We start from the raw sequence: 13,444 nt of genomic DNA on the forward strand, positions 1-13,444 counted from the left end.
AAACAAACGCCTCCAGGGACTGAGGACCATCGGAAACCTTACCACCTGCCATTTCAAATGCAAGGCATGTTGCATTGGCACGCCTTGTCCAACATAAACACGTATAACAACTTAAAAAACCCTCCCTTGTCCATGTGTCTCCCTCTGCGGAGAGGATGAGAGGAATAAACACTTGTGACAGAAGTTAGTCGCCTCGCGTAATGCACTGCTGGAAGGCGCACAGATACTATGGTGATGAATGCAGCGTAAGAAGCTACGTAAAATAGAATGGGAATTGGGTGCCCAAGGCTTCCGAGGCAGCTTTAATCATCTCCGCTGTACCGTGCACAAGGATTCTAATAAACTAATGTGCTTTCACACTTGGAGGAAAATCTTCATTGCCCCCGTCAAAAAATGAGTATGAGCTGGAAGAGAAACCCAATAGGATAAACCGTGTCTGGATCCGATTTCATTAAAATCATTCTCTCCAGCTTCTGCACCATTGAAACTTGCACAAGGGGCAAGAATGAATATTGGCTTCTTCTGTGCTGGGTGATTGCCAATCATTTGTCTGATTGAGCTTCTCACCAATAGCCACTTGCAGGTGATCGTTTTGGTTGGGTGGGTGTTTACATAGCGTCAACAGTATGCTGGAGTCTTCTCGAGATTTTACCTGGCATAACTAAATCTAAATACCCTCTCACATGCAAACCACCTACATCAGTGCAGACTGGTACAAAGCAGGGTTTTTGCTGAAGTAACTTAGTAAAGCACTTAAGTCAGTGGGACGAAAGCCTGTGTTTTACTGCATCAGTGTAACTGCATCAGTTTGGTTATATTGAAATCCATCGAGATTAAAGGAATTTGCACCAAAGACCTGATTTCAAAGGTGAGAAACCAATGCCGTTTTAATTTCAGTGAGAGCTGCAGGTGTTCAGTACTTCTGAAAATTAGGCAATAGGTAGTTCAGGACTGATCTTGCTCCCACTGAAATCGGTGGGAGTCTTCCCTTTGATTTCAGAGGGCTCTGAATCAGGCCTCAAACCCAATGGCATGGTGCTAGTGCCTGGGAATTAAGAACTCAAACTGAACAGAAAATATTGAGTCTCTGTCTACCATTTCTCTAAGCTCAGACAATGACACAAACAGCAGACACAGTGGGAAGTCAATGGGGATTTTGAAGTCTTTGTTTTAATGATCAGAAGCGTTGTTATTTTTCAAAATGTCAAATAGTTTTATTTCTCTTTAGTTTCCCTCTCCCACCCTTTGTTTTTTCTGTGTAGATTATAAGCTCTTCAGGGCAGAAGTGTCTCTCACTAGGTATTTGCACAGCACCTACCATAAGCAAATGTAGTCCTTTTCCTAAACTATTCGTGAATTGTCTGAGACCATAAGGGGCCCCCCACTCTCGACTGATCTCAGCTTCAGGAATACAAAGAATAATGCGAGTCTGGTAGCACCCTATTTTACTATTAGCAAGGATCGTTTTAATACAAATCTATCTCTGCTTTGGTGGTTTAAACAAATAATTGACTTGCTGATTTTTTGTGGGGGGAGGGGTAAGTGGAATAAATGGACTGTGCATCGTCTCTGGAATAATTTCATGCATGCGAGTATTTTTAATTACACAGCTAATATTTGTTTTGTTTTTCCTTTTACCTGAGAGACTTCAGAGCCATTGACTCGTGTGTAACCTTGGAGGTTATTGATAGCTCTGGCACAGGGAAGGGAAGCATAGTTTCTACCCACCCAGAGGGAATAATCAGCAACTTATTGAAAGTCAAATGGAGTGATGGTGTGAATTCTAGCCTGCAGAACATGGTGGCATTCAGTTGCTGGCTCTGATTGGTAGATGTGGAGCATTTGGTGGACCTGATCATGAAATGATTGTATTTTTGTAAGAAATTTAATTCAGGGGTGCGGAATCCCTTAAAGATAATGAGCTACCTTGTACTCCGATAGTTATATAATGATATGTTTCTGCTTTATTTTCCTGTAAAGGTATGCATCAGATTGTCTTGCCAACTGATGTTTTACCCTGATGTTGCAATCCACAGTCAAAGAAGGCGCTTCCCTGGTGCAATAGAATTCTTTATACTCCTCAGAATCTGCTATACATAAGGGGGTTGACTCTGATTTCATTTACTCTGGTGTAAACCAGGAGTAACTTCTCTGAAGCTGTTGGAGTTGCCTTGGTGTGGCCGTTGAGTCAGAATGAGACCTATGTTCTATGTGATACAGTGGGGATAAGCGTCTGGGTGCGTGCTCTGATGTCTGTTTCAGGTACTTATCACCATAGAATCTGCACACTTCACACTCTTTAATGTATTTATCCTCAAAACACACCAGGAGGCAGGGCAGTACCATTAGCCCCATTTTACAGGTGGGGAACTGAGGCATAAAGAGGCTGAGTGACTTGCACAAGGCTACACAGGAAGTCTATGGCAGAGCCGGGAACTGGTCTCCTGACCACTGGCGCATCCTCCCTCTTTAACATTTACAAATGTCCAGATTTCTTTACCTTCTTAATTCTACTTCATGTCTGAAGTGAGTAAAGTTCTGCTAGAGGTGGGCGAACAATTCTCAAGGGAAGTTTATTCAGCAGATGTAGTCCTTTTCCTAAACTATTCGTGAATTTTCTGAGACCAAACTGCAATCTTTATATATCTGTTTGCTATTTGAAATTGAACTGGCTGATACAGGAGCCTTGACAGCTCAGTGTAGACAGGATCTTGAGTTGCAGAAGAAAAGGAGAAGTTTCTGAAGAGACTCAACAGGTCTGTAGTTGTGAATTCATAACCTAGTGTGTGTGTTCCAGGACTCCACATATGATGTCACTTGGCACACAGTCACATTGAGACACTTTCTGCAGCGGTCGGTGCCTTTTCGCACTTGTCCCCCATGTGAACTTGTGGCTTTCCTGACTTGTTCCAGATAAACTCTCTCCCCTTTCCCTACATACACAGTATACAGTCATTCTCACCCCCTTGGTGTCATTTGGCTTCATTGCAGCATGGATTGATTTAAATCAAAGCGATTTAAATAATTGATTTTAAATCAGCAAGCATGAAACCTTGATTTAAATCATCGATTTTAATCTTGTACTTTTTAGTTATTTTCCTAAAGGAAGTTTGATTGTCACTAGTTAGTAACCATTAATACATGCTGATTTGCAGCTAAATATAGGCTCTACCCTAAATTTGGTGCTGTTTTTTGCTAATCCGGAGGATACACTATGTCTATACACATTCATTTAAGCGATTAAATAACTTAACTTATATTTATTCAGATTCTTAATTTTCAAAATGTGTATGTTGGGGTAAATGATGCATTTCTTATTTACTCGATGATGATTATTTTTTCACCTGTACTGCTGAGCTCCCCATCAGCATCAACAAGCGCCTTTGAATGTACTGGATACATAAGGAATAGAAGTTTATCAAAATATGTTTTGCATTTAAAACTGATTTATTAAACAAAGGAAATATCTGTAGTTAGTCAGTTGAGCTGATTGTTTTGGGTCACCCTGTCCTTCAGGATTTCAGAACTAGTAAATCTCATTCTTTTAGGCCTCATTTTCCTCTTCTAATTTATGAATAAAAATAAGTGTTCCTGCTTTTTGAACTCCCAGTTGGTTTCTTAACTTTGAATGAACTAGTCATTGAATTGAACTAGTTGAATGAACTGAAATGAAGAAAATATTCTCTCTCTGCAGCTGTGGTTTAGCACTTCAACACACTGGTTCCAGGTGCTTAGCCAGTGATTGCCTCTAGTTTAGTGGTTTGACTTTCTTTGAAACTTGACAGCCAACCTGTACCATTTAGTATTGTTTTTATATTTAAAGTAAATTATTTTAATAGATTATAATCTAAGTTTAGACATTAACATAGGTTGTCATAATTTAAAATGTAATGTTAAATAGGGTTTTTTTAATGTAAAAATATGATTGATTTAAATCATAGTATTCTTATTCACTGTGCTTTATTGGTAACTTGAATAATAATAATAATACCAGGAGGTAAATCTGAGCCTGAACTTTCTCCACCAGCCTGACTGTTCCATCTTGTCTCTGCCTCTACTTCCCTCTAGCCAGATGGTCATGTGGATCTCTCCACAGCAGTCCAGATTTGTTGACCTTCAGAGAATGTTGCATGGCTTTTGAGGGGAATTTATTTCTTATTTTTGCAGCATGGTTATCAGGGGAGTTGATGTTTGGTTTGTTCCCTTTTCACTGCATTAACTGTAATTGCCTGAGGTACTGAGGAGATGAAGATGGGAGTGAAAACTTTTGTTGGACTGTTCGTTTTCTTTTAAAAAAAAAACCTAAATCAATAACTATTCTGCTGGAGTTGAGAAGTCACAACTCACCACCATGGAACCTAGGGTGGGCCTAGAGCAGGGTGTGCATAGTGCAGTGAGGTAGCAACACTGAGTACTAAGGCTAAGATTTTGTCAAGGATATTTTTGGTAAAAGTCATGGACATTCAGGATTCTAACACCTGTCAACAAAAGACCCAGCATCTCTGTGCAGGGTGGCTGCTGCTGCTGCCCTTCATGCTTTGTTTTCCCTTCTTCCCCTCATAAATAAATCTGGCCTCCTTTTAACCCATCACCGCTACTGCTTGCGTGGCTCTGCTTTAAGCCGAAGCATGCTGGTGTCTCAAAGCCTTCAGTGCATAAAGGAAATACAGAGAGAGATTATTTTTTCCCTCTCCTTTTTGGTGAACATACACTTGGTTGACAAGATCCCTCTTGGGACTCGTGATTGGTGCTTCCTAGACATACGTGGTAATAGAGTTTTGCATTAGCAAGTTGTGTGTAAATCCCCGGTCCTGCTGCCGTTGAACTGAATGGTGGTTTCTCAGTAGAAGCTGTTTTCCAGCAATGGAGTTCTCCTTTTAGCGGGTGAGATATTAACTTTCCTCTTTTATCCCGCATACAGTAGTAGGTCTCTAATTGCTGCAGTCTCCCAGCAATGCAGGATCGTGCCTTGCTTTGTTCGGTCATGTTTATTAACCCAAGCGATAGCGGTTCCTGGCACTTATCTTAGGCTCTCCTGCAGTCTGATGCCTCTTGCCTTTCTGAGTGTTTTACTGATGTTTTAAACCTGCAAATCGCTCGTTGTCTGCTTTTTCTTGAGGGAAGCTCTTTGTTTTTTAGTTTGATTCACCTTCGTTTTAGTTTGATGTTCCTTCCTTCCTTTTGCAGAGTTTGAAGGTGGTGACCGAGTTCAAGGTGAAAGTTGACCAGGAGAAAGTCATTAAGTGTTTGGAGCTGTTGAACTTCCTCATCAAAACTGTGAACCAGCAGGTGAGCCCAGACTTTGGCCGAATTTGTGACCACTTCCAGGTTCAGTCCATCATACATGCTGTTGACAGGCCTGCTGCTTCAGTCAGCAGCTGTCCTGTTTGCATCCTGCATGAAGGTCTGTTTCCAAATGTTACACTGGGCTTTTAACCAGATGGCTCCCCACTGAAGCCAGTGCAAGTCCCATGTCTATATCCCTGTACAGCTTTTAGAAAATGAGTTAGTAGCTAAGTCTGATGACAGAAAAACCCTTAACATCCACAATAATTATAATAATATCTAGCTCTTATATAGGGCCTCTTGAACTGGACCTGCTTGGACAAGTCACTTCCCTTTTTCCTGAGCCTCAGTTTCCCAATCTGTAAAATGGGAATAAGGATACTGCCCTACTTTGTAATGTGCTTTGAGATATCTGGGTGATAGTTATTATATAAAGAGACAGAGCAGAGAACATGATTAGCTTTGATTCCAAAAAAGGATAGAACTGCATTAAAGGCCCCTTACAAAAATGCTTTCCTAACATCCCTTTCTCATGGGAGCAATACTGTGTTGCTACAGGGACATTATGGGCCTAGGAATGGGAGGGTGGGTGTCCGCAAGATGGCAGATGGGTTTGAAACCAGGATAAGCCACGCAGGTTCAAGTCCGTTTTGACACAGATGCAACGTCTTTGCACTAGAGGTATGTACTAGGGCATTGTCCCCCAAGATAGACAGTTCCTAAGGAAGGGAAAAGCCTAGTGGCTGCTGGGAACTGGCTGAGGGTTGGGATTTGCCTGTTGTAGCTTCTGGTTTAGGGAATAGCTGGGTGCAGTGCCACGGTGAATGAGGATTGAATGCAGTTCATTGTCGGTCTTCATTTACTACAGTTCTCCTTGCAGAAGCTGAATGTGGAGTTGGCGGAGCTGAGTCAGGCATTACAAGCTCTGAGCCAGCAGGAGGGGTTTGGGAAATCCGTGCGCCTCGACAGTCTCTACTGGAACGTCATGAAGCTGCTGGGATTTGCGTATGTACCCTCCGCTCCGGGGCCTCTACGCCAGTTTGTGCATTGGGCTTTCTGTGCTGCTCTGGCTTCTCAGATTGGGGAAATAGGAAGAAACAGATCCGTGCCTTTGCCATATAGGAGACTGAATGTCAACCTGAGCTGAGCTCATGGGGCTGGTGGAGTTGGGACCTCTTTAGGCCAAGTGTGGTATGTACAGGTGTCTCGTCAGCCCTGGGGGAAGGAAAGCAAGCTCTCCCTGATCTTGGATCACCTTCAGTTAGCTGCTCTGCTGTCTCCGGACACTTCACGTTGCAGTTAGGACCAGCCTTCAGCTGGAACAGAGTTGCAGCCCAGGGCAGACAGGGGCAGTGAAGGAATTCCTGGAGGGGAGTGGTTTGCCATTCTACCCCTCACGTTGTGAGTATGACTAGCTACTGCGGAGGCAGTCCTGGATGAGGAGAGCAGAAATACTCAACCAATGGGTCTGAGTAGCAAGCAGGTCAGCTGTTTCAGAAATGACTTGTGATTTTGGGTGCCCTGCTTTCTGGATGCCCAAATTAAAACGCTTCAGTGGGTAGGGTGCCCAGGTCCTTCTGAGGTGTCTCAAGTTAGATTCTCAAGATCACTGGTCACTTGTGACCATTGCAAGAGATCCGGAGGGCGAGGCCAGCCGGTTTAGGTGACTGTTTTAGGCTCCCACCCCTTCCTTGAGCTCTGTTACCCTGTGAGTCTCTGTGAGTAGGGAATAAGTTAGTTTCTGCATCTCTCAGCAAGGCTTTAAAACCATCTCGGAATAACAGGGTGGGAGTCAGGCACAGGGGCTGAATATGTCTTGTATCTGTCCGACCGAGCGGGTTAGTTGTTGGACTGTATTTAACTTCTGCCCAAGGGCAGAAAGAAATGCTCTGTTCCTGGAAATCTGTCTTGTTTGTGGGCTAAAATCGAACTTTACAGCTTTGCCACTTCCTGGTGGTGGCGTCAGTTTAATTATTATGCACACATTAGAAGATGTGGTCCAGGATCTGCAGGGGAGGGACTTGTGAAGTGTGTGTGACTCATTTCACAGGATGCATAGGCATGCAGTTTGGGTTTTAAGGGCTTGACCCAAAGCCCATTGAAGTAATTAGGATAAATCCCGAAAAACATCTTTTATCCTGCTAATGCAGTAGTGTAAGCTCTGGTAGAACATACCAATGAAGGAATAGTACTGGCCCTCTTTATCCACAGCTGAAACCATTGCTTGGCATTCTCTGTCCCTCTCATCTCCTGCCTGAGTTTACAGGGCCCAGCTGCCGTAAGCAGAGACAGAGTGGAGTGTTGGTGGCTTATGTATCAACTAAGGAACAAAGTGGAATCCAATTAAGTTAACGAACGGGGGGTTTGTGGTACTTTCTCCCCCTTCGTGACACGTTCTCATTTTTCAGCCTAACTCAAGGGCGTTCTGTCTAAGTGATGCTGAAGGCTCATGTTATAATGGCAGATAACAAGAGCAAATGTTGCTACCCAAACGACCAGCCTGGCAGTGCCCGAGGGAGGCTTTAGGGATTCCAAATCTTATTCCCTGCATGGTTCTTGGATTGCGTCAGTTCCTTGGGCTGGCACCAGGGGGCTGGAGGGGTCGCAGCACACTGACTGGTGCGGTTTGGCCCCATCTTTCCCGGGTGGAGTCACTGATGAGCAGCCCTGAGAACCCGAGACCTCTGCGGTGAAGAGACACACTGACTTGAGAAGGGTTTTCTGGATTAAAAAACAAGGAGACAAGCCAGGGAAATTCAAGACTGGATCCTTTCCCGAATCCCTGCTCTGTGCGTTCTGAGATACACGGTAGCTGTTAGCAGTGCTGTCACCTAAGTGGTTCAGCAGGCAAATGGACCTGGATTAACTGACTCACGCTGCCCCCAGGGGAGAGCCAGGGAGGTGGCCGGGTTTGTCATAGGCTGGTGTAACTTAGCAGGGTTAGAGGTGAGGCAGTCGAAGTGTCGGTTGGGATTGATGGCATGCTGAAAATGGCCTGGACCTCACTCTTCTGTCACGCCGTACGAGGACAAAGGGCACTAGATAGAATTAAATAGGAGTGTGGTTTCACATAGCGTCTTGTAAACACGGGCAATTGCTGCTGCATAACGAATGAATTCATGCTGGGGTGGAGGGGGCTAGCCTCCCCGCAGTGGAAATATTGTGGGGCCTCCACCCCTGTGGGAACTTGCTCAGGCCTGGAGTAGGGGCTGGAATGAGCCCAAAAGTTAAGTAGGAACCCCTGAGATCCTCCTTTCCATCTTTGAGCTGGCTGCCCCAATCAAGTCTCTTGCTCCCCCTCCTGTCCCCCCACTCCCCCAAACTTGTGTACTCAGAGAGAGAGAGACACACACACACACACACACACAAAATGTATACAGCATTGTTCATTACTGGAGTTGGGGTTGCCTTCCTCTGAAGCTCTTGTTTATCTTCTTGGATTCCAGCCCAGCTGGGGTTGTCGTGTGATCAGATGGAGCAAATGTTCAGATAATGTAATCGACTCTATGTGGCTCTGAATGTAGCTTACCTGCTCTATTTGCTTGCTATGTTACGCTTCCCGTGACGCGCTCATGCTTCCGCTTGCTGTTACTGGCCCGTACTGCCGTCCGTAGGGGGCAGGCTGCGGTGCATGTCACCTTCCTAGCTGGAACGTGCCATGATCTGTGGTGCTCTTGGTTTACAGGCGCCCCAAAAAGGAGAAGGCAGTGGCCCGGCCTGAGCACGCCCCTGGAGCAAAGTCTCTCAAGCGGAAGAAGAAAGGCTTCTTGCCAGCTACCAAGAAACGCAAAAAGGCTCTCCAGGAGAACGGGGCGGAGAGCGGCGGAGAGGCTGGCCCAGAGAACAGGGCAGAGAGCGGCAGAGAGGCTGGCCTAGAGGGAGGGGAGGCTGCAGCACGGAAGAAGAACAAAAAGAGGAAAGGAGGAGTGGGAAAGGGCGGTGCAGAGGGCCCTTCGCCAAAGAAGGCCAAGGGGAGCCATGGCCAAGAAACTCAGGGGAAGCAGGGTAAAGCCAAGAAGAAGAAGAAGAAGAAAGCAAACAAAACACCAGCTCAAAAGGCATGAACTGTGTGGACTTAATCAGACCTGGTTGGGATGTTTTAATAGCTTATATATACTTTTGCACTATCCCATAGTTTCAATAAACCATCTGTGGTGCTGAACCCTACGACCTGCCTGTCTGATTCATGACCGGGGAATCTTCTGAGTGCAGGGTGTCGCTGTCTGCTGAACCTGAAGCCTGGGATCAGATAGACACATCCCTGCCTCCAACCCCTCTGCATGTGTCCTCACGCTCTCTGCTCTGTAACCGTGATGCAGTAGCAGTGTGCCCCCAGCTACCGTCCTCCTTCCTGTCAGGGTGATTGTCTGGGATAGCGGGAGCTCTTGTCTCGCTCATGTCTCTGCTTTGCCAGTGGTAAGATCTGTTTTTCTTTGGAGATTAGGCAGGTAGTTGGCCAGTCAATCAATGCTGACATTCTGCAGGTCAGAAATGGTCTCTGGTACAGTCCCGGATGGCCATTCATGTAAGCCGCTATGACTGGAGAGGTCTCCTCCCCCACGCCTCCCCCCAACATCCGTCCTCCACTGCTCCAGCCGAGAACTGCAGGGCTTGGTTCCTTTTAGCTCTCCCGGGCTGGACTGGGGCCCATTCACAAACCAAAGGTGCAGCCTCGGCAGTGGCTCTGGTCCTTGCCAGCCTGGGAAGCAGGAGCTGGGCTGTGGACCAAATTTCCAGCAGGTGTAAGTGACATCTTGGCATTATACCCACTTACGCCAGTGCTGAGTGCTTCCCGTCGGAGCTACTCGGGTGTCCTCTTGTGCTGTGAACGCAGCAGGCCCTCTATTGGCCACACCAGAGTGATGCCCTCCTGTCTCCCCCTTCGCAGTAGGATGGTCTTTGTTGAAGCAGCATTTACTGGGAGGGTTCATGTCGGGCCAGGGGCCCTGGTTCCCTAGGGCTGGGATGTGGGTTCCAGCATTGCTGCTTCTGAACTGCTTTACAGCTGGTGGGGTCGGCGTTCTTGACGGATCTGCCCCAGATTACAGGTATCCTTTCCATATAGTCACCCTTGATAAGTGCCTGTAGTTAGTAAATGGAGACTAAAATGTCAAGAATCGATCGCTTCTTTTAAAATTTACCTGTAGAAACACTCACTGGGTCTTAGAACTGGCTTCAGCTGCGGTTCTCCCTCCCGGCTCCTTTCCCAGCTCTCCCTCCCTGCCCGGAGCACAGCCGAGGCTGCTGGCAGGGGAGCGTTATCCCCAGCAGGGACAGGGTCTCGGGAGTATCCCCCTGGATTTAGAGGTGTATGGGGTGGTGGGAAGGGTCTGGGTTTTTAGCTGTTCCTCCAACCTCCTTCCCCTGCTTTATTTCCGCCACCTAAAGGGCTGCTTCTTGCTAATCCAGGTAGGTCTCACCCCTCCAGGTTTCCACCTTGCAAGAGGGCTTCCTCCACAGCAGCTGGGGGCCATGTTCCAGGCAGCAAATGCTGATGCAGGGGGAAGTCCCACCTGAAACTCTCACTTTTTCCAGGAGGTGGGGTGAGCTTGCCCATTGGTGGTCTCTGTCAGCCTGGCTCATCTGCTTCCCCACTTGCTGCCCCCTGCCCCATTGTACCTGAGCAATGCACCGCTTGATCTACCCTACGGCATCTCCCATCCTCCTGCGTATCCCAGAACGGCACTGCAGGGCCCCCTGCCCTCATGCTGGTCGCTTTCCAAGGAAGCATTTGGCACCAGCCTCAGCAGCAGAGGCGGGAGATCCCTGTGATTCATACCTGGCGAACCCGTTGCGGAAAGCTCTCCTGCAATATCCCTTCCTCCCTTGGGGTGGGGATCCTCCTCTGATGTTGTGCCCCCAGTGCCCTGTCGGGGCTGGTTTGGATTTTAAAGAGTGGGGTGGGGAGGTGCAGGTTTCAGTGAATGCTAAACCCACATCCCCTTTGCATGCCAATTTGCTGCCCCATTGTTCTGTAGTGAGACTTTGTGAGTGATTTTTCTCCCCCCAGTGCACTGAGGAAGGAACAGCCGGTGTGCCCAGCTCCAGGAGGACAGCAGCTGCCTTCAGGTGGTGCAGAGCTGTAGTCACCAATGATGTGAGTCACATGGACCCTGCCACCGCTGGCACTGATCACCAGTTTCAGCAACGAGGCTGGAGATTGACGCTGACGTACCTGCTCTTCTGGGAGGTTTGATGACACCGTGGCTGGCGCAGGAGGTCGAGCTCCCGCAGCCTGGGCTCAGTCTGTTAGTGCAGTGGGATGAAGGGAAACTTCTGTATCCCATGCTAGTGAACACACTGTGCCCCTTTTTCCATCTCTGGACTGTGCAGAGAGGTTGAAGAGGCTGCTGCTGCTCAAGTAGCCGAGAGGCTCGTGCTTTTAGATCCAGGGCACGGGGATCAGTCCCTGCCAATGACCCATCTAGGGCCTCGCTCCAAAGCCTTGGCCGTACCATGTTGCATGGGTAATGCTTGTGTGCTGGCTGCCCTCGTGGCCGACACACCGGGGATCAAACCGAAAGCAGGAGCGGCTATGGCTTGAGCTCAAGAGCTGGGACTCAGGAGCTGGGACGGTTCCTGTTCTCTGTGGATTGGCACAGTGGGGACCTTAACACGCTCCCCTGCCGCTGTCCTTGCTGTGCCCGCTCTGTTGCTCACCCCGCCCGAGGGAATTCTGACTGTTTAGGGCCTGACTGAGCGACTCAGATTTTACTTCCAAGACCACTTGCTTTTAGGTTTTGAAGGGTCCCTGGTGACCAATCCATGGCTGTTCCTGGAGGGACTGAAATAGCCTCTGGTTTAGCCTGCGGAACATCTGCGAACCCTATCTCATTCCCAGCATCCCCTGGTCAGCTATTACCCTTGATATGGCCAAAAAACCTCCCTATGAACTTCAGAGCAAGGTGATGAGACGCAGGGCACCCTCTGCCATCTGGAATTAGCGGGGCCAGCACCTTTCAGAGCCTCTGCCCTAATAAAGGGCCTCACACTTCAAATGCCTTTCAAGACTCTCCTAAGAGATGACCGGTGATAAATTATGCAAATGGAGTGTGGAGTTCGGGCCTGGCCTGCTTGATGATCTGCTGATGGGACTGAGAGGGGTCTGAAGCTGTGTGTGTGTATCCGCTGCTGATTGATTCTCTCCTTTGGGAAGCTGCCCCTGCTGCTGGGGATCGGGATTTGCTGTTGCTGCCCCTGCAGAGCTGGGGAATGAAGCAGCGCACGGGCTGGGCAGCCCCCTGGCAGCAGAGGTGAGCGTGGGGATGGGGTCTGGCTGAGCCATCTCACTGTCCCCCACCCCCTGCTCCAGAGGCTGCCCCTGGGCAGTATTTTAAGCAGCAGTTGAGGGGCCCGATTGCAGTTAAAATGAGACTCAGTGTCCTTGTGCTTGGCCTTCCCCTAGCCTGGTCTGCTGGCTGAGACTAGTCCGGAGCAGAGCCAGGCACGTGTTGCACACAGGCCCCCTTGTATGCGGGTGTGGAGCCTGCTGCCCCAGCGGGAGCCTCCTCGTGGGCCCGATCCTGAGAGGTGCTGTGCACAGTGACTCCCATTGATGTCAGTGGGCCAGTACTCAGCCCCTTTCAGGACTGGACCCCATGTGTGTGTCTTCCCCTCCTCTCCCCCCCCGGGTACAGAGTGGGTGAAGCAAGAGCTTGATATGTTTTGAACAAGGGCCTGCAATGCTCTTCAGTGGCTGGCTGGAGTGGAGATCAGATCTCAGCAGGACTGCAGGGGAGCAAAAAGCTCCTGGCAGCACTGAAGTGTTTCTAGGAGACTCCCCATCGCTCTTGCAAGGGACGACAGGGCAAAAATACATAGGACCAAATTCTGCTCTCAGTTGTGGTGGTTTTAGCACCTAGATACCAAAGGGGAAAGGCCTGTCGTTGGCTGTTTGTTTGTGCAGCACCCGGCACGAGGGGGCCCTGCTCTGTAGAGGCCTCTCCTAGAACATAAACGATTGACTCTTACAGGTGGGTGGCAAATGTAGCATAATACTATGGAGGCTGGTTGAGTTCCACCAGCGTACATCCAGAGTAACTGGGAGCTGAGTTTGGCATTTTGTCCTAGTTAGGAAGAGGCCAAAGACGGGAGAGGTATAAGCCTGAATTCCTGAGCCCACGATGTTCATCCACCTCTGTCTGTGGGATGGAACAGA

At 48.2% G+C, this 13,444-nt stretch overlaps 1 protein-coding gene across 2 annotated transcripts in view; it reads left to right on the forward strand.

The window, feature by feature from the left end:
- Positions 1–9,453, forward strand: part of MYBBP1A (MYB binding protein 1a) — an 80,892-nt gene extending 71,439 nt beyond the window's left edge. Inside the window, exons 25-27 of one of the 2 annotated variants that reach the window (XM_073315348.1) lie at positions 5,188–5,289; positions 6,155–6,291; positions 8,972–9,453. In XM_073315348.1, coding sequence (XP_073171449.1) covers positions 5,188–5,289; positions 6,155–6,291; positions 8,972–9,350 — 618 coding nt within the window. In that variant the 3' untranslated portion in view covers positions 9,351–9,453. The remainder of the gene's footprint in view (positions 1–5,187; positions 5,290–6,154; positions 6,292–8,971) is intronic. The other variant, XM_073315349.1, reaches the window with a different exon arrangement.
- The last annotated feature ends 3,991 nt before the right edge of the window (positions 9,454–13,444 follow it).

The sequence above is a fragment of the Lepidochelys kempii genome, chromosome 17, assembly GCF_965140265.1.
Source record: "Lepidochelys kempii isolate rLepKem1 chromosome 17, rLepKem1.hap2, whole genome shotgun sequence".
NCBI lineage: Eukaryota > Metazoa > Chordata > Testudines > Cheloniidae > Lepidochelys > Lepidochelys kempii.